General features: G+C 34.2%; 6 protein-coding genes and 2 pseudogenes across 6 annotated transcripts; 3 read left to right on the top strand and 5 right to left on the bottom strand.

Moving 5' to 3' along the window:
- Positions 874 to 3,136, top strand: LOC104785562 (nuclear transcription factor Y subunit B-1). The gene is made up of 6 exons (XM_010510803.2): positions 874 to 1,200; positions 1,877 to 2,006; positions 2,351 to 2,356; positions 2,460 to 2,540; positions 2,620 to 2,680; positions 2,943 to 3,136. Exons 1-5 carry the CDS (start codon positions 992 to 994, stop codon positions 2,626 to 2,628), a joined length of 435 nt encoding a protein of 144 aa, XP_010509105.1. The 5' UTR covers positions 874 to 991; the 3' UTR covers positions 2,629 to 2,680; positions 2,943 to 3,136.
- LOC104785561 lies at positions 3,641 to 5,458 on the top strand. The gene is made up of 6 exons (XM_019245706.1): positions 3,641 to 3,755; positions 3,855 to 4,001; positions 4,298 to 4,530; positions 4,613 to 4,766; positions 4,867 to 5,021; positions 5,124 to 5,458. The coding sequence occupies exons 1-6, from the start codon at positions 3,683 to 3,685 to the stop codon at positions 5,262 to 5,264; spliced, it is 903 nt and encodes a 300-aa protein (XP_019101251.1). The 5' UTR covers positions 3,641 to 3,682; the 3' UTR covers positions 5,265 to 5,458.
- Positions 5,776 to 6,670, top strand: LOC104785560 (protease inhibitor HPI). Its single transcript, XM_010510800.2, has 2 exons — positions 5,776 to 5,877; positions 6,328 to 6,670. The coding sequence occupies exons 1-2, from the start codon at positions 5,847 to 5,849 to the stop codon at positions 6,519 to 6,521; spliced, it is 225 nt and encodes a 74-aa protein (XP_010509102.1). The 5' UTR covers positions 5,776 to 5,846; the 3' UTR covers positions 6,522 to 6,670.
- On the bottom strand, positions 6,693 to 7,135 carry LOC109133063 (salt stress-induced hydrophobic peptide ESI3). Its single transcript, XM_019245705.1, has 2 exons — positions 6,981 to 7,135; positions 6,693 to 6,892 (listed from the first exon to the last, which is right to left on the bottom strand). Exons 1-2 carry the CDS (start codon positions 7,059 to 7,061, stop codon positions 6,809 to 6,811), a joined length of 165 nt encoding a protein of 54 aa, XP_019101250.1. The 5' UTR covers positions 7,062 to 7,135; the 3' UTR covers positions 6,693 to 6,808.
- On the bottom strand, positions 7,746 to 10,554 carry LOC104785559 (calcium-dependent protein kinase 20). Its single transcript, XM_010510799.1, has 7 exons — positions 9,361 to 10,554; positions 9,113 to 9,256; positions 8,883 to 9,035; positions 8,671 to 8,786; positions 8,363 to 8,530; positions 8,052 to 8,276; positions 7,746 to 7,958 (listed from the first exon to the last, which is right to left on the bottom strand). The coding sequence occupies exons 1-7, from the start codon at positions 10,238 to 10,240 to the stop codon at positions 7,878 to 7,880; spliced, it is 1,767 nt and encodes a 588-aa protein (XP_010509101.1). The 5' UTR covers positions 10,241 to 10,554; the 3' UTR covers positions 7,746 to 7,877.
- LOC104788903 lies at positions 14,253 to 14,832 on the bottom strand (annotated as a pseudogene).
- LOC104785557 (probable E3 ubiquitin-protein ligase BAH1-like) lies at positions 15,988 to 18,563 on the bottom strand. Its single transcript, XM_010510795.2, has 7 exons — positions 18,391 to 18,563; positions 17,917 to 18,154; positions 17,321 to 17,565; positions 16,995 to 17,249; positions 16,745 to 16,882; positions 16,610 to 16,668; positions 15,988 to 16,256 (listed from the first exon to the last, which is right to left on the bottom strand). The coding sequence occupies exons 2-7, from the start codon at positions 18,119 to 18,121 to the stop codon at positions 16,151 to 16,153; spliced, it is 1,008 nt and encodes a 335-aa protein (XP_010509097.1). The 5' UTR covers positions 18,122 to 18,154; positions 18,391 to 18,563; the 3' UTR covers positions 15,988 to 16,150.
- LOC104785558 lies at positions 19,879 to 20,585 on the bottom strand (annotated as a pseudogene).

Genomic DNA, 21,050 nt, shown 5'->3' with positions numbered 1-21,050 from the left:
GATCTTGCTCTTATAGTTACACAATGAGACAAAGGAGGATTAATAAGACAGAAGTGGCATTATAATCTGAGACACTCATCGGCGCTCACAACCTCTTCTAACCATTGTCAAAATGTGTGACTTCTAAACCAATTTTTTATATTGAATTGATTACTGTTCATTTAACAACGATTAACATCTAATCTTTTTTTTTTTGGTTAAAGGATCGGAGTGGCTAATTTCGTATTGAAATTGCTTGAGAACACTAGTGCTTTTTTAGAACCAAAAGCTTATATTTATACACTCTTGACTTGATAACATAGTTAGTTAGAAACAATCTCAACTCTAATAACAAAAATATAAGATCGTTGATGAGTTTGATTACACTAACTAACTGATTTTTTGGTGTATTTTTTTAATATAAAAACATACTTTTTCTGTTCCTAATAAGATTGGTGTTAATTTAGGCATTCTCAGTTTCTCACACATATTTTTAAAAAGTTAATTTTTAATTAATGAATTAATTTATAAATTACTTTCTGATATTAAAAAAAAAGTCATTACATAACGTGCCATGTGGAGAAAGTGAAAAAAAAATCATTTCAGTTTTTAATCTAAAAAATCAATCTTTTAGAAATAAGAAAAAATCTTAAAACATCAATTTATTAGGAACATTATTATATAAAATTTGCTTTTTCTCAGATTTTGTTCATTAGTATTTAATGATTTTGCTTAAATTTCTTATCAAAATCTAAAATTCCCACATTATCAAATTGTTTTCTTAATTATCTTTGTTATTACCAACTTTAATCCTATTTATTGCCATAAATAAAATTCAAGTGAATTATTAATGTAATAAGCTAAAAAAAAAGGGTGTAATAATATCATATTTACAGCAGTGGTTCACAAATTCGATTTCAATTCCCTCAAATTCGATTTCTCTAAAGCCCCTCCCTTCCCCTCCCCAATTCCAAGTTCTAGGGTTTTCGATTTCTCTGCACAAGTTTTGAAAATGGCGGATATTAATACGCCTTCGAGCCCAGCCGGAGATGGAGGAGAAAGCGGCGGCGGCTCTGTTAGGGAGCAGGATCGATACCTTCCTATAGCTAACATTAGCAGGATCATGAAGAAAGCTTTGCCTCCTAATGGAAAGATTGGTAAAGATGCTAAGGATACTGTTCAGGAATGCGTCTCTGAGTTCATCAGCTTCATCACTAGCGAGTATGTTTTTTCCAATTTTTTGGAATGAGTTTGCTTTTTTGTTGAAAAGATTGAAGCTTTTGATTTGTTAGAAATAGTTTTCTTAAATTAGCAACGGATTGAGTTAGGTCAGAGAGTCTTATGATGATGGTCTTACCTAAAGCTAGTTGCTTTTATATTTGAACTCTAATCAAACAAAGTGTTGAATTTGTTTCGTCCTTGAACCGAATCGTTAGTTCTAGGTTGGTTTTTATGTAGCTGTTTGTGCAAACACATCATTGAATATGTAACTGAGTTGTAGTGTTTTCCAAGAATCCATGTTATATATCAGTGAGTAACTTGTGTTTGTTTACCATCTTAGGCAGATATGAAGTAAATGTGCTTCTTGATTGATCCGGTTTAAAAATTCTTTTATCTTTGGGATCTGTTTGTTTTTCTCCTTTGTGTTCATTTAAGACAAAAGATATGTTCTTGATCAGGAATTGTCTGTGTTGAATGCGTTTTACGCTTTGTTTGATGAATGTTCTGTTTCGTATAACATGAGATTCCCATCCCCATAGTTATGATGCAGTTCCTCCTGCCATCTTAAGTTTTAGGTTCAGAAACTGAGTTTTAGGTTCATTTGCTGGTTCTTTATGTTGATTCGTGGACTGTAATGGTCATTTAACTGGTATCTGTTAAATTTTGTGTTAATCAGGGCCAGTGATAAGTGTCAGAAAGAGAAAAGGAAAACTGTGAATGGTGATGATTTGTTGTGGGCTATGGCGACATTAGGATTTGAGGATTACCTGGAACCTCTAAAGATATACCTTGCGAGGTACAGGGAGGTATGTTGCTTTCACTCCCTAACCATGTGTGTTTCTAAGTCCTTCTTCAGACCATGTTGGGAGTGACATGCCATGATATTTTTTCTTCATGTATGTTCTGTGTTGAGTATCTTTGCCAGTATATAGTTTTTGAAGCAAACAAGATAAATCTAGATAAACCCTTGAGATGCTAATTATGCTTTGTTGAAATGTTTTGAAAGATATAGACATTGTGGTATTCTTTTCTCTTGTATGCTTCTGCTGTTTACATACATGATAAAAATCAAGAAGTTTCTTAAACGTGTGACTAATTCAGTTCTTTTCATTCCCTGGGTATGGTTGCTGACACACATCTGCTGATGCAGTTGGAGGTAAATAAATCACATACTCCATTTCTACAGTTTTAGTTTTTTCATTTCCCGAAGAGAAGTTCCATTTCAGCCTCTCTTATGTTTTGTTGTGAAATTATGACAGGGGGATAGTAAAGGATCAGGAAAGAGCGGAGATGGGTCTAATAGAGATGCTGGTGGGGCTGTTCCTGGTGAAGAATTGCCGGTATGATTTTGACTAGTATGTATATGCCATAACCTGTTTTCATCCTAGCTCTGACTTGATGATTCTGATTCAATGACAGAGCTGGTGAAAGAAGTTGCAAGTAAACTCTCTAGAGATGAAGAACAACGCCAAATGATCAAGTACGTAATTCCTCTCTCTATCATACGGCCTCATGTAAACAAAATGAAGAGCATAGTCTTATGTGCATGTAGGTTCTTTATCCAGCCTTCACTTATTAACAACTGAGGATAGTATAGGATAGTGAGACATGTCTTGTTTAATAGTCTTAAATTATAAAACAACTTCTACTTGCTGATCATCTTGACCTTAAATTGCTGTCTTATTGTTGTGGTTGGATTCCAAAACGGTTTGTCTAACGTGGAGTTCTCTAAAATGGTGCAGGGGATATTAGAGATCAGTGTGTTGTTTATATTTGAGCTTAGCTGATCGACGACCATTTTCGGGATTATTCTCAAATTCGGTTGTGTTAGTTTGAACTTTTGGTTTTCCATTTCTGGTTTAGTTGGTTGTATTTAAAGATTTCGATGTTAGATGTGAGAACAGTTTGAATGAAGGAAAAATTTGTCCATGCTATGTTCGCTCATTTTTTAAAAAATTCATTTTGAAAAATGTCAAAATGGTTATTTCATAGATATATTTCTTAATTATCATTTGATACAAAATCTTTCAATTTATAAGTATGTCCAGTAATTATCTTTGTTTTGTGCATAGAATAGAATTACATTTAAGGCAGTTTGATTGTTTCAAATATATACTACAAAAGATTATAACTGCAAACAATAAATTTTCCTTTGAATTTGAAATCTTTTGAGAGAGTAATCAAATGCTTAAATCAAGTAAACCATTTACAAATTTCAAATTCATTTGTCTCTCCTTTAATTCACATATGGTGTGATAAAGTCCTTCTAATTTCAAAATCCTGTTCTTCGAAATCAAGAACCAAAAACAAGAACAATGGATTCTCAAGAAGCTAATTCATCATCGAGTACAGTCATCATCCTTTGTTTTTCCTCCTATCTAAAACCTCTCTACTTTTCAAAAAAACTGATTATATATTTGTGGAATACTCTCTTTTCTCACTTTGCACAGCAGCAAGAGTAAAGGTTGATTTCGTGAAGCCGATGAAAGGTAAAGAGAGTAAACGGAATCATCGCAAAAGCTTGGCGTGGGACACTGCTTTTTTCACCAACCATGGTTTCTAAATTCTAACTCTATTCCCTAAATAAATATTGTGAAGAAACATTTATATTTAGTATTATATTATTCCAATGATATTGAAATTTTTTGTTAAAGGAGTGTTAGATCCTGAAGAATTGTTTGGGAGCTTAAAGATCGACGAGAATGGAGTAAATCATACGTACTCTGTCAACACACTTCTTCCTACGGAAACTAATGCTCGTCCAAGTTTTGCTTGGGACAACGCTTTTTTTACCGATCCAGGTCTTATCTTTTTACTTCAACTATGTGGTTTCAACGTTTTCACATCTTATAACGTGTTCATCTTATTTTCATGTTTTTGGAAGTTGTTTCTATTAAAAAAATACAAATGTGTTGACATGGAACTAGCAAAATAGGATTTTTTAGTCATAATTTAATTTTGCAATTATTTTGTTACTTGATTAGTCAATTATTTAATTAAATCCTCATATATACAAATCAAACCTTATAATTTAGCAAATGCATGACTTGCTTTGAAACTATGTAATGAGCGCTGACATTACCTATTTATGCTAAAGGTGTTCTTGATGCTGAGGAGTTGTCTCTTGTGAACAATGGTTTCACCAGTAACACACAGCTTCGTAAGTCTGCTGATGATTCGATGACGACAATAACTCAAGGAAGCAGATTCTCTGTGTCGAGCATTGAGTCTGATCTGTTTCACGATTTGAGAGCCTCTTTACGTAATTCATCGAATGTGAAGCAGCCTGTAACTCGAGAGAGCCAGCGTAAGTTACCAGATAGTAAAAAGGTAAGAATCCCAAGGAAGCTTTTATATTCTCATAATTAATGGTTTGCTTTCATCTTAACATATTCTGATTTTGTTTGTCAAGAGGACTAAAGGGTACAACAAACGAAAAGATCAACCTTTCAGTCTCATTCCTCAACCAAAAGTATTTTCTTCTTCTTCTTCATCATCCATCTCCAAAACTTTGACTCCTTGTCAAACTAGACGCGAGAAGAAATGTGTTGCCGCGAGTGAGCTCGGTGAGAACATGATTCATTTCACCTTTTTTATTGTTTTCCATACAACACAAAAAATAAATATCAAAACACTTTGCACATATCTTTTTGTTTGAATCTGAAGGGAAGGGAAAACACAAGAATCATGGGTTTGAAGAACAATCTGGATCAAAATCTAACATAAGGTCATCGTATTCACGTTACGCTGTCAAGGATTTGACAACGATATCATCCTCTGGTCTGAGGTTACCACTTCCAAAGATGTGTTTTTTCGACTCGGTATGCTACTTCCAAACGAAATACGTTTTGATGGAAACGTAGCAAATATCTTGTAATGCAAGTTATTGTGATGATAAAGAAAAAGCTTAACTTTTGTTACAGAAGGAGAACGAAGAGAAAGAAAACAGAGAACCAAATGCTGTTGAAGCAAGCAGAAGAAGAAGACACAAGTCCAAACTTGAGACTTCTTCTTCTACACAAGAAAACCGCAGCATTCTGGGGCAACGCAAGATGCGGAAGTGAAAAAACGATCATTATATATTTTTGCTGATTTGGTATTGGATGCGTTAATCGTTTGCGTGTTGAGCCAATGTTTCTTTTTGGATAAGTTATCTTATCTCTTTATTTCTTCTCTTTTTTAATCTTTGATAAATAAAAAAGGGTCTACGCTCTAAAAATCGGAGCTGAAAAAAAATGGAAATGAATTTTTGGTCCGATTGATTAGTCTCAGTCAATATATTTTGAACTGTTAACGTTATGTTGAATTTTCAATATATCTTGTAACATGCATGTTACTTGAGATGGCATATATATAATTCATTTTGTTAAGAATATTTATTAATGCTTCTAAGCTGAAGTTTTTTTTTTCTTTAGTGTTCGATAGCTAATGTTCTTCTACTAAGTAAGTTTGACCAACCGCTTCCTGTTTACCAGTCACCATGAACGTTCTATCTAACAAAGAATATAAGGAACACCTAAATTCTCAAAGGAAACCACAATGAAACTAACTTGACTATATATACAACATATCTCATCTGCATATTTTCCTAGGAATAAGCTTAGCAATTATCATAGCGAAGAACATAAACAAAAGAGGAAGAAAGAATGGCAACCCATCAGTCGTGTCCTTATCTTGGTTTTCTTCCATCCTTCAATTACTAATTTTTTTTTTCTTCATAATTTGATATTGCTACCGCCCTTAATGTAATTTTCGTTTTCATCTTTTCTTTTGCTTTCACGTCAAATCGATTATATTTCCTAACACTTCTTAGATATATTAGCTTAAAGTTACTGTTTGCTTACATGTGTGTGTTTTCACAGTACATCTTTGGCGACAAGTAAGAATTTGGAGTCTCTTTTACTGACATCGGTTTCGAAATCTCTACATTGCTTGAATAACTACTATTTACCCAAATACCCGATATATCAACCGAGTGGCATAGTATTAGTAGGGATATATATATATATATATATAGATTGTTTGATTCCGTAATAACGGACCGATCGACCAATTGACCTATTGATCTCTACATTTCCAAATGCAAATGATTTTCCAATCTAATGTGGTTGCTTTGACCGGACACAGGGAAGAACTCATGGCCGGAGCTTTTGGGAACAAATGGAGACTACGCTGCTTCAGTCATCAAAGGAGAGAACTCGAGCCTTAAAGTTATCGTGATTTTGGTTGGATCCCCGGTGACTGCAGACCTCAGGTGCGACCGCGTTAGGGTTAGGGTTGATAAAAGCCGTATCGTCGTCAAAACCCCAACCGCCGGCTAAATATGCATGTTGACCACGATTACTACTATACATGCATCGTGCTATGAATAAAATAAACAAGCATGGTTGATGGTTGCTTGGTCATTATATGTAATAAATATTGTTTGCTTTGAGGCGTCCGACCATATAAATCCAAGTAATCGTGTATATTTAAGCAGCGTAACAAGCAAAAAAAAAAATAATAGTGTTATTAAAGGCAAGAGTTTTTCTTATTACAGAAGTAATTGAGAAACAGCAAACGCTAAATCAGATCATGAAAACTACTGTACAAGAAGATGATTAGATGATCATCCGACAAGAACATAGATAGCGTAGATGATCCCAGGTATGTAACCCAGTATCGTCAGCAACAGACATATCCAGAACTCTACCTGCATCAAATCATAATTTTAGTAGTTAATTATGGATATATATATATTCACTAGAAGAAAAATAATTAACGATGTGATTAGTGCTTACCCCACAACCATATCGGAGGAAAACGCCGACGGGAGGCAGAAGAATCGCGAGAATAATCTCCAGGAAGGTTTCTGATCCCATTGTGATGTTTGGAGAAAAGATGAGAAAAAGAGATAAGAGAGGTTTTGTGTAAAGAAGAAACCGATTGCGTCGTGGTTAGAGGGGGGTTAATAAGTAAAAGAAGAGGGTGTGTATTTGACACGTGTAGTGCTCGCAGTGTGTCTCGTGACACGTGGATATGCATACATAACCATGTGGCCTCTGTGTTACGGGGATCTTCCAGTAAAAAAAGACAGAACACGTCAAAATATTTGGTTTTACTTCAAAACTGCTTTCGCTACTTCCACGGGAGTCACATATATTTTCAATTTTTTTCTTTTTTCTTTTGACAACGATATATATTGGCAAGTGGATTTTAGATTATCAAGTGTTTAATTTTTTTTTTCTATTTTTTATTTATTTAGGGAATTTGCACTTTGGTTATAAATGATATATACTGTATAAGAAGATAAAGTATATTAGAAAACAACTCACTGTATAAAAAAACTGAAACATTGATCATAGTGTGAAAGATAAAACAACATCTCTAGAGTTTCATTACTTTATAGAGTTTTTTACATTGACCTACTAAAGATATAACAACGACAAAGAATATTTTTTGGTATCTTTCATGATGTAACCTGTAGAATATCTTTCTCCTACTTGACTGGCACACGAGGGAGAGAGTTAAGAGATGAGAAACTTGTATATACAAAAAAATGCGGAATACATGTGGATACAACCTGCTCGAAGAAAACTAATGCAAGCTATCCAGACACATATGTATCCACAAAAGAATAATTGTGCTTTAGAAAACAAAAAAAGAGTGGTGGAATTTGGGGTCATTTTTTTGTTTCTTCAACTCACCTTTAACCCCATTTTTCCAAAACCAGTGTCTTGCATCATGTCCACGAACTCGCTGTAATCTATTCTTCCATCCTGATCAATAACAATATATAACACTATATTAACCAATGCTTGCAAGTAACTATAGCAAAGCAATGTAGCAATTGAAGATGAAACTAATTTTACGTTGTCCTTATCAACTTCGCGTAAAATATCGTCTAAATGAACGTCCGCTAAGCCAAATTGCTTGCAAGCTTGTTGGAGCTCGTCTCTGGTTATATAACCACTTCCATCTTGGTCAAAGTAAGAGAAAGCTGTGAACAAATGGTCTTCTTTCTCTATTTTGTTTAAATGCACCATCGCTGCTATAAACTCTCCATAGTCTATAGTCCCACTGTTATCTATATCAGCCTGGAATGTTCAATTTTCCATATTGTCATACATCAAACCGATCATATAGTACTAAAAGGTATAGTTAAGTAGGGAAGTGTTCTTACTGCTTGCATTAATCCTAATATTTCTGAATCTTTAAGGTTAGCACCAACTCTGTCCAAACCTTTTTTGAGTTCTTCCAGAGTGATGTGTCCGCTATTATCTGTATCTATCATCTTAAACATTTCTTTCAATCCTGCTATCTCTTCCTCTGACAAGCTGTCTGCTATTACCTGAATCAATACATATTCAGTATAAAAGTGTTTTTATTTAGTCATTATGTACAAATCTATATAAAGATGCATATATCATTCAATCTCTATCTGCGCATATAATTTGGTTTAGTTGATAGAAACATATTTAAAATGTTTACCTTGATAGCAATTTTCTTGAGCTTGTTCATGGCTGAAAACTGTTTCAAACGACTTAGGACAGCAGAATCAAGAGGTTTATCGAGAGCAACACCGTCCACTCGTGCCCAAGGATGACCTGCAACATAGATTTAACATTTTACGAATCAATATAGGTAGCTCTGTGCTTATTTTTGTCAAAAGATACAACTTATACGAAAACAAGAACACTAACATAGAACTTCATGAGCTGTCATTCGTTTCTTAGGATCTCTGATAAGCATCCGCCGTACCAAATCTTTTGCGCTTTCGGATACACTAGGCCATGGTTCTGATATAAAGTCAAGATCACCTTTCAAAACCTGCTCGAAGATGCCTTGTTCCGTTTCTGACATATAACATTCAATCAGTCTCTGCCATCGAAACATACTTGAACCATGAATCCAAATTTAAACTGTCTCTTACCATCCCAAAACGGAGGAACACCGCTTAGTAAGATGTATATAATAACTCCAGCACTCCAAACATCACATTCATGACTATAATGCTTCCTTAAAACTTCCGGAGCCACATAATAAGGGCTCCCAACTACATCAGTGAATGTTTCTCCTGTAACCACAACATGTGTAGTCAACAATGAATCATTGATCCACATCACTCTGCACAATGTATATGAGACCTATTACAAGTAGCCTTGGGGATATTAACTATACCTGGTTTAAAGAAAACAGAGAGACCAAAATCAATAGTCTTGAGAGCAGCTTCTTCATCTCCACTAACAAACAAGAAGTTCTCAGGCTTAAGATCACGGTGCATCACACCAAGAGAATGACAAGCTTCTATAACACCAACAATGATCCTAGCAAGCTCAGCAGCTTTTCTTTCCGTATAGTGACCTCTCTGTATAATCCTATCAAATAACTCTCCACCTGCACATATCTCCATCACAACATGAACAGCTACTGCATCCTCATACGCACCAACGATCTGAATCACGTTTGGATGACCAGACAAATGATGCATTATCTGAATCTCTCTTCTCACATCTTCAACATCCTCAGGCGTCGTTAGTTTCCTCTTGGCTATCGTTTTGCAAGCGAGCTCTTTACCTGTCTTCTTATCCACGCAAAGAAACGTTGTTCCAAATTGTCCTTGACCTAATTTTCTCCCAACACTATAAATATCTTTGAGGTTCTCTGTTTTTCTCCCAAGAACTGATTCTATTTGTAGACCTGCGCTTGCCATACGTTTCATGTGCGCTTCTTTCTTCTGCGGTTTCGAATTCTTATCTTCTTCGACAGCTTTGTTCTCTGGTGGGATAGGTTTTGGTGGTGCTTCTTCGTTTGCCATTTTCACCGGTGGTGGTGGCGTGCTAGGGGTTGGCAACGTGGCTGGTGCTGAATCCACGGCTGCACCTCTATTTTGATTACTCTCGTCGCCCCCATTAACGCTCTTATCGTTTGTTTTTCGACTGCTCTCGTCCTTGCTGCTCTTAAGGCTATCGTCTGGTTTCTGATTCCTCCACACAGCAGCACTAACGGATTGTAAGAATCCATTAGCGTTTAGATTCGGACCCACGCATGTGTTTCCCATTCAGACAATTTAACCCTAAATCACAAAACCTAATTTTTGCTTTTTCTCTCTTCTCTCTGTTTTAGATCATCTATTACGTACCTCTCCGACACGGAAAACACAAGTTAGTCATTAGCGCCATTAACGTCAAAGACGAATCCATGTCTAAGTTTACTGTGTCTTCAAAATCGACACAGCTCTCGGAGAAACCTGAGGTAATGAATCGACCACCTATTCGGTCGCAGCTATCTTCTTCTGCACGTTTTCTGGAAGCGAAACTGTCGAGAAACACCGTGGGATTGTGAAATTTTGGTCGAAGGATTTGCTTCCGAGAAGATCTGTTGAGAAGAAGGAACGAGAGAGAATAAGGAATTGATTCTGGCATGGCCGTCCATTTTTACGTGAAAATATGGAAAGTTTTTACAGAGCCCAATTTTAGAAGAGGACTCACTTTTTTAACCTTAAACAATTAATTAAATTGTTTTTTATTTTTAATATACAACGTTGAGTGATGATTATATAGTAGAAGAAAGAATTGCAAAAGGACATGTAATTAATAAATAGTTTCATTTTTACGTGCATACAGTATGTGTTCTCTATTCGAGGAAGTGGTCAGGTTAATTATGGTGACAAAATTGATTGGGAGAGTTGGAATGGAAGCACATGGAATTATATTTTAATAAATAAAATCGGTGAATAAATTGAAATATTGGTTTGCTAGCAAACGATAGATGGAGACAAATCTTAAATCATAGTTAATTAATACATAAAATTCAGATTAGCCAAACTTCTACTAATTAAATGAAAGTGACAAGACCTCAAGTTATGCAGAGTTTGATCTCACAATAACCAACTTAGCTTTTTGTTCAACCTAAAAAATCAACTGACCGGGACCGGTTTGTTAACTAAGAGAGAGTCCGAGTCACCAGAAATACATAGGTCTCATGTCATTTTTCTTCTTCATTATCCTCTCAGGCTCTGTTTATTATCTGCTTGGTCCCTGAAACATAACAAAAGTCAAAACATTCTACGACTGTGAGATGCAGAATTGATATTACTCAGTCCCATGTAAAAAAGAACCAACAAACTCTAGTAGAATCTTCTGAGTTCTGATGATCACTTACTCTTTGATCGCTTCATGTTCCTGCAGAATCTGCTACCACACAGACATTTAAAGGGTTTCATCAGAGACTCATCATCGTTGAAGTCAATGCCATAATCCTGAGAATGTGATCAAGTCCATAATTCACATCAGATCAAAGTATATACAAAGATATCTGTATATACAATCGTTTTCATGGGTATAGAAACTTCTCCGCGTAAGATAATAATATGGTTACACACCCATGTGAGTTCTTCCATTGCCTCGATGTCTCTTGTTGTGAAAAATGCAAGCTGGAGAAGATTACAGTTATATAATTTCCACAAAACTGAAGAAACATATGAGAAAGAAGGTTTCCGGCACTGAATCATACATGATAGTAATGCTGATCTGGAGTCTCAACGTAAACTGGGATCTCGATCAAGTTTGCATCAAGAAAAGGTCAATTGTGTTATGTGTATTACCGCGAGCCATTACCTGTGGTTAAGGAACCTTGAGATATTTCCATAAGACGTCCCATCAAGACACAGAGCTTTGTCATCCTCTAACCATTCTTCAGAACCCCAGTGTGCATCCAATATCACAGGAAAACTGAGTTTATCTTCGAAGCTACGCTGGTATAGCTCTGGGATTGTCAATATCTCTCCAATGTACTCACAAATAAATGCCCCTTTAGGCAATTTCTCCAATGTCCTAAGGCCCTAACCTTTCCCATTTGGTGTGAAAAACACCTGACATGAAAAAGTGGAAACTAGTTGATTTCTATATCAAGATGAACGAACGTAACACACGAAAAAAAGTTGGTTAAGGTAATCTGTTTTTACCTGTAGTAGAACCTCTATAAATTAATACTCTTTAACTTAATACTCGCTATAAATTTTGATAAATTTTGACCGAAAGAATTTAATATGTTGTAAAGAATTAATACTCTTTATATTAATATGTAGTTTGCATATTCTTGAATTTTCATTCTTATTGGAGCTTATCTCTAATCATTTTCATTATCGTCTTCTCAAATCGCATAAAAAATTATGAAGAGTTCCAAATGCGATAATTACTTTTTATATGTAATTGGTTCTAAAATTACCGCAGTATCTTATTTGACTTCATCATTACCATGAATGATACTATTTCTTCTAAACTCTAAACTTCTAACATCTATCAGTTTTACCTAAACTCTAAACTTAGCAATTACGATAGACAAGATTATAAATTCAGAAAATTCTTCAAAAATATGAATGATAACAAAAATATCTTATTTTGTAATACAAAATTTTCAAAATTATTAAAATTAAAAATCTCTTCATAAATTAATAAAATATTAATTTATCGATAAATTAAAACCTCTATAAATTAATAAAATTTCATGGTCCCGACCTTATTAATTTATAGAAGTTTTACTGTAATTTGTTGTGTATTCCTCTTTGTACCACTCGGTTACCACATCTTTTAGTGCAGCCACATTTGATCCAACACTCTTTAATGGCTTTCCTCTTCAAATGCCCTTGACATGGTTCCACAATCTCTTTGTTTTTAGCTCTCTCCAGTGGGCACTCTTTACAGAATTTCAGCACCTGCTTCCTTTGGTCACACGCCTCAGAGATCCGAGCTTCCAAAAAATCCTCGTTAATTACGCCATCTGCTGTGTACGCAAACCCGTTATCAACAGCAATTGCACAGTTGCAAGGCATTGCTGAAACCAAGCAATCTTCGATACAAAATCATCTACATATATAAAAATTATCTGATTGCTTGATACATTGATACATTGACTGTTTATATATGGCAACAAATTAGTCATTGTTTGGTTCTTTGATATATTGAATAGATATTAAGAAAAACTAAGCAAAACATATGCAAAATATAAGCAAAATATAAGCAAAAGTCCTTTTCAAGATATGTGGCCTTGGGCAAAAGTCCTTTTCAAGATACATGAGGCACGACACTGAATGTGGTGACGAGAGAGGAGAGGATGTAGTAAATGCAATCCACAAGGCTAAAAGTTTTGAATCCTTGTGTTTTTTTTCTTTCTCGGGGTTCAAAGAGCTTTGAATACACATAGGATAATTTCCATAATGACAATACAGTTAGAAGCAGGTAGAAAAGTTTAATGAATGGGAAGTATGATTGTACAGATAGATGGGCTAGAATCACAGAGGTTTTAATTTAGAAGAGGATTTTTCATTTATTTTTGAAAATTTTCTACTAAAAAATAAATAATGTTTTTGTTATAATTCACATTTTTTTTAAAAATAGCACAAAGTCCAAAGACATGTTGAGCCGGCCCTGCTCTAACCCTATAGGCCTATACCCTCCTCCTCTCTTCCTTAACGAAACAAACCGATTTAGAGAATGGTGGATCCACGTGAGGAGAAGGAGGGTCAGATGACATGGTTAAATAATAAAAATAAAAGTTTTGTAAGCTACTTTGAATATGATTGTTTGGCAAAACTGGTAAAAGTGCTCTTAAATGACCAGTGTTATTATGGCAAACGTGTGCCAATCTAGTCTTTTTTTTGACAATGTGTGCCAATCCAGTCTTTCTGACTATATACTGTATAAAATAAAATAAAGCTAAAACCGTATAGGAGAAAGGAAAAAAATAGGATGGAGTATAATATGTACAACTTGTGTGTAAGAGAAACGGTGACTTTTGATGGGTTTAGACTTTCACAAATTGTTTCGCCAAATCTGTTTTTGGCAAATACGTTTTTCGCTATTTTTTTTTGCGTACAAAAAAAATTTATGTAATTGTAATGTGGTCCTGTTTATGGCACACTAATTGGTTAACCAAGCTTTTGTCCATTCCTATACATAAAACTGCACCAAGAACACATTTGCACAAGTTAATAACGTTATGGTGGAAATTTTACTAGAACGAAAAAGAACAAAAATTGTTAAATATGTAAATGTAGACCTGATGAATGAGCATGAGGATAACGGCAGCATCACGCCATAGGGTCAAAAAATAGTTTGAGACGGGACTGACGTCAATTCAAATCGGTTAAGGTAGAAAAATATAATATACCCGAAGAGGGCATTTTTCTTGTGGTAAGGAATGGTAGAGAGAAGCGTGTCGTCGATATCAAAGATCCAAGCGTCCATACCATCACACTTAATCTTGCTACAACACATGCTCCCGAAATGAAGAATGACCTCATCAACAACGGCTGTCGCCACGTCATCCTTGTACTGCGATGAAGTCATGTAATCCTCACGTCATCCTTGTACTGCGATACACACTCCTGAGGCACCACATCAAAGTTTCTGATGTTGTTAAACTTCCACGTTGATCCTCCAGCTTTCACAGTACCCTTTCAAGTTCGTCTTCATCCCTGAAGAAACGGCACCGTTCTGGCTTGACGACGAACCTAGTCCTTTGAGTTTGTTCAAGATGTTCCAGTCACCAGCTGAGACGACTCCGACCAAGAGTGAGGCTAATGCTAGGGAAAGAAACATGGATCGGTCCATGTTTGAACGAAAAAAAAAAGAGTTTAATTTTTGGATCTTGAGATAGGTGATCACGAGCGTGTACAAATACAATAGAGAAGAAGAGTTGTATTAGTAGAAGAGTCAGAAGTGGACCTAGCTAGTAATAATAAAGGAAAATAGTTAATATCCAAATCTAAACCCATGTTTGTTTCATTAAATCATTTTTTTTTTTTGGTTTAGTTATATATTTTAGGGTTTCGTTTTATATCGTTGTCACCATATGATCGAACTTTACAAGTTTTTATTGGGGACAAAATTATGAAAGTTTAGCTTAATATGCGGGACAAAAAAAAAGAGAGAGAGAGAAAGATGGGGATAACGAAAGATAATCGCTAAGAAGTATATGATTGTATGAGCAATTGATCTCCTCGATTAGTGGCGATAGAATTGTCAAAAAGCATTACAAAATGTATCTAGATGTATAAGTATAATCTATTTGACTATCGGCACATACATGATACATACATAATGCAAGTATATGTCATCGGAAATTAATATATGAGAAAAAAAAAATTGAAGTTAAAGCGAGATGGATGATAATGATATAGTGTGGAATAGTTGTAGATGCAATCAAAATCAAACAACGGTATACTACTTACTTTTCTTAAGTTGAAATTAAACGATGCAATCAAATTTTTTTTGTTCAAATTAGGCATTGTTTTTATACTCTTTATCGACACCAAAATAAATAAATTATTTAAATAAATAAATTATTTATTATCTTTTTACATCGAATCATAAAAATAAGATTCATTCTTTCCAACGCAAATAGAGTAACATACGATCGAGTCTCACAATTTACATAAGCTAAAATGACACACAAAAGTTGTCTATTTTTCCAAAAAAAAAAAAAAAAAAAAAAAANAAATGAAATCGAAAGGACAAGAGACATATATTGTCTCTTCTTGCAACAAAATTAGATTGTCAATTTCATTAAGTTCCTAAATTACTCTGACCATCATCATTTTCATTTACCCTTCTTGTTTAAATTTCATCATCATACTGTATAATTCATACAATATTAAAAATTGAATTCATCAAGTAATATAAACATTTATTGTAAATTAATAATCCCGGCATGTTTGAAAAACTATTAGTAGATATATAGGCAGTAACATCTTAAACATAAAAATATTCACGCACAACTTGTTATGTGTGCATCACCAAAGAAAAAAAGAAAAAAAACACATCTCCTGATGTTGACATTTCTTTATATCGAATCAGTAGATCCAAACTCCAGAGTACTATCTCCGGCATAGCAGAAATAAATAAAACTGTAGTTAGTTATTACTGTATTTTTTATTTTTTGGTCATCACTTTTCTCTTAAAACGAACAATTAGTAACCGATCATATACTTCGTCTGTTCGTTCCAAAACATCTTCGACTGCTTCACCATCTCAGACCGTTCACTAATCATCCTCTCCTTCCAATACTCTTTGTTTCTACAATAAATAAATAAAAAATGCATTCATCATATAATTTATAGTTTTAAAACACATACTCTCTCATTAATGATTCTTGCAATATTTGATTTCCATGAAAAAAAACTTTGAGCAATCTATCCCACCACAAGAAAACTATAGATAGTTATGGAAGTCTCAATCATAAAGAATTCAAAACTTTAAGCTTTTAGTAACTTGAAGTACAAAAATTCTACCAAAAAACTTCGTTTTCTAGTAACGTAATTAACAAATGATATTTTGTCAGGTAAATTTCACAATAGTCATCAGTTCAAAATTTATGGACACACATATATACTGGTTTGGTGCTATCTAAAATTTGAGATTTGTCTCACCGTATCTTTAAGAGAAGATGCAGCTCGATCATGTGAACCGCTTCCGCGTAAACTCCAACCTACACCAAGTAACAATCAAGATCGACCTCATTTATAGTTAAATGGAAACAAAATGTTGCAAGAATCTAAACAAACCTCTCTACAGATGGGACATTTGGAATTATTTGGTGCTGCTTTGATGCCTTGGAAAATCATTACAGAAGCAGCCGAGCACGCACATGCTTTACAAAATATGTGGCCACACTTTAAAGCATAGGGATTGAATACCGTTTCCTGCCCAATTAATCCACAAACAAATAGTTATAACTCCTCACCTCATGAGAGAAATGATATGAATAAGTAAACTACATTTTGTTTGTGTAAAAGGTAGAGTAAATTTTGTTACGAGGCAGATTGCGCAAGTTAGATCAAACTCAAGCTCTATTGAATTAGGCAGCATGAGTTGCATCATAGGTTGATCGTCGTTGAGATAATCACAGGAGACACGACCAAACGATGAGTTATTGAGGTTTTCAACTTTATCAAGACCAGAATTGAGATAAAAGGCTCCAAGTTCTATAAGCCAAGGTGAGTGCAAAAGCTCTATGCGCTCCGCTCGCATTTTCAACTTAAACTTCTTCCCATTCACTGAGCTATGCACCTGAAAACATTTTAAACCACCAGTTTTAAAGAGGTTGTATTTTTTCCCTTTCACATGCATTTACCTCTTACCTTGTCATATTTCTTGAGGATTTTACGGATGGCAATCGCATTCATGGTGATGTACTGAATCAAGATTTGACCTTCCTGGAGTAAAGCTTGTCTTTCGTCCATGAAGCATCTGCGTAGACTCATCATGTATCTCTGCATCCCAGTGGCTACATGAAGATGGAGAAGATGCCTCACTCTTGACCTGAAGCATCCCGCTATGTCAGAAGCTTCCTTCATCAGCTCCTCAAAGAACATCTCATCACACCCTGCATTGTAACACCATATCATTAACGTCAAGCACATAATTTTCAATAAAGAAAAAAACACACTCGACAACTTAACAATTTCACATAAATGAAAAAACATCTTAAATATCCTGTTAGGATCCCACATTGAAAATAACTAGAATATACCTAATATAAGATATATGAGATTTGAGATTTGAATTAGAAAGCATAAAACTTAACATGTTATTAGAACCTGATTTAAACAAGTAGAGTAATGTAAAAGAGACATGAACTTATCAACTCATTCTCAATTGGTCATCATCTTTTTTTTTTCTTTTTCTTTAAGCGTGACGACTATAAGGAAATTTAAGGGAGAGAAGTTATACATACAAGGGCACGATTGGCATTGGCATGAATCAGACAAAGAAGTAGTTGATGAGATGATGTGTTCATCATTAGATCTTGTGGAGTTACATGTCGTCTTGCATTTCTTCAACACTTTCTTGAGTTTCTTATATTCTACATGACGACATTTTTCCAAGAACCACTCCTCTTCTCCACGTAGATATTCCGTAAACGTCTCTCCAAACTTCATCTTCTCACATTACACACAAATCTCAATCTTATGCTGCAATATTAATATATGCCAATATGAGATACTTTCCAAACCGAGCAAATAAATTAAATCAGTTAGGGATGACAGATTTGATATTGGAAAACATTGAGGATAGTGAAATTGAGTACGCCTCAAAAGACTTATTTTTACATATAAAAACGAATTATTTGACTATTGCTTAGAAAGAAAAAGATCGTAAAAAAGAATATTAGAGGAGATCGAGATATTTAATTTAGAAGCCAATTTACCATTTCTCACGTCGAAATCTAGGAATCAATTCAGTTAATTAAGAACAGCATAATCAGGAAAATCGACAGGAGAGCTTTCGTGGATCAGGAAGACGATTAATGTAACTCTATTCGGAATTTTTATCACCAAAAAAAAAAAAAAAAAATCTATTGGGTATTGGACTCCTATTTTTAGGGTTTTGTTTTGCTTTTTCGGTATTTTTAGGGTTTTTGTTAAACAAACAAATATTTCAGCGAAGTTGCTTTGGTACCTCAATAGTTTCGTTTTAAACGGCATGCCACTTACGTGTTAGAAGAGTGCTAGATACCAAAAAAAGCGCGTCAGAATTTGATCCCATCACTGCTCCAACGAATTGTGACAATTGTCGAATAGTATATTTTACTTTAAATGGTTCCAAAAAAAAAAAAAAATAAGAAGGTAATTTTAGTCTGAACATGAAAGAATAATTAATTTTCCAAAGAATATAAGATATATGAATTTTATTTCGTTATGGTTTACGCATAATATATATGCCTATACGGTACGTCTTTTTTTTATGCAACAATTTTCAAATCATCTATATATGTAATTTGATTGTTTGATACATTGAGTATAGTTTACATCAAACTCTATATAAATATAAATTATAGGTGTGGTTGTTTATATATGACAGTAAATTAGTCATTTTTTTGGTTCTTTGAAATATTGAATAGATGTTGTCAAAAAAAAAAATATTGAATAGATATTAACAAAAAATAAGCAAAACATATGTAAAATATAAACAAAACATAAGAAAAATAGGAATAAAACATAAGTAAAATATTTGTGATTCTAGCTCAGCTACAGATTCAGGATCTTGGTATATTTTTTCATGTGTTTTTTTCTTTTGCTACACATTCTGTTCTTTAACTTCTTTGTTATATAACTAGCACATTAAATCTATTTTATGATGTTGGAGAGGGATTTTTGAATGTGGAGAAATCTGAATTCGAGGTGTGTAGGCGCCAATTGCGTTCTGGTCCTGCTAGTTTTCAATATTTTTTAGACATACAAACCATTCATCGGATATGTTTAAAATATTTCAGTTATATTGGAACAAAATGTTAAATTCAAAGTTATAACTAAGAGAGGTGTATTGAATTTGATATTTTAGGAGATTTGCTGAGATTTTAATATTTCAGAATTTTGGAAGATTTGGAGTGTTATTTTGGGAGATTTTAATATTAGCAGATTTTTTGAGATTTGGGTTTTGGGATTTGGTGAGATTTGGTGAGATTTGATTATAAATTTTTGGTGATTTTAGAATATAAAAAGGAAAGAAAAAAAGAAAAGAAAACAGCTTGATTCAACATCATGTGAAGAACTTCACTCTGATTAAACTCTTAACTTTGGAAGTCTGGGAAACAACGCATCACTTATTCACAATAAATATCTGTAACATAGATAAGTCAAAGAAGGTTGAGAGGAAGAGGCAAGTGTTGAGTTTATTATATATGTACACGGAGAAATGCAACTAGGAACGTGGTGATTGGAGTTAGGCTGCACCAAGTAACATCAAGTGGATATGTACCTAAGTTGAGTAGAGAATGGAATTAGCCGAGCATCGATGGATGGCCACTGTGGAGTATCCTCTTGAACATATCCATCCCAAAGGCTGAGTCCGATGAGCGAAACAAAACTTAACTTAATTCAACACTTTGACAACAAAATATCATGCTTCACTCATCTATGTTCGTGGGGATCATTGCACCTAAAGATAAGTCTTAACTGTCCATCGAGACATTATCCATAAGTAGAATCTCTAGAAAACAGTTTGATATGTGAATAAGTGGATACTAGCGTCCCTTGGGATAGTGATCTCAAAGGGCAGTAGATTACACCATCGTTAATAGGAGGAACATGGTCCTTCTTCTCATTCACGAATTTTATGATTTAGAATAAGACTTTTTGAAGGGATTGCTCAAGCAGTGTCCTACAAGAACTTCTCTCCTCAGACGCATCTACAGTTATTGGATTAGAACATGACAATCACTTTCCACTCTAATAGGCAAAAAAGAAGGGTAGTTATTTTTGGAGATAAGAGAGTTGTAAAATCATTAATCTTACCTCCAGGGTCCATAACTAGTTTAGAATGGTGGGACTTGCCGACTGGAGCCTTAGTGGGCTGTGAAGCACATTAAGACTGATGTACCATTGTTCTAGGGATGTCAAAATGGGTAACCTGACCCGATCCGATCCATACTCACATGGGTTCGAGATTTTTGTGGGCGGGTTCAATCCGACCCATTTATTATAATGGTTGAATTTATATACCCAAATTCAATAATATAAAACGTTATATGGGTTACCCATATATAAATAAACTAGAATTGGATTTTAATTTAAAATATTTCTTATCAATAGAAATTGTTGAGCTCAAATATAATCATTCCAACTTTTGAGTATAAAACTATATAAATACTAAACTTACTTTACTCAGTGATATACAACATACATATATATTTTTGAAGATAATATTTCTTTGTTATATCTATTTGCGATTTTACGTGGGATTTTATTCAAATTTTTTTATCAATAAGAATCATTGAATATGAATATATAATTTGAAAATTAAAAGATAAATCTATATAAATGACGTACTTATTTTACTAATCTATATATAACATATATTGTCTAGTGT

Source organism: Camelina sativa, chromosome 5 (genome assembly GCF_000633955.1).
Source record: "Camelina sativa cultivar DH55 chromosome 5, Cs, whole genome shotgun sequence".
In the NCBI taxonomy this organism is placed as follows: domain Eukaryota; kingdom Viridiplantae; phylum Streptophyta; class Magnoliopsida; order Brassicales; family Brassicaceae; genus Camelina; species Camelina sativa.
The sequence above is the reverse complement of the archived record's forward strand: the minus strand, read 5'-3'. Positions and strand labels throughout refer to the sequence as shown.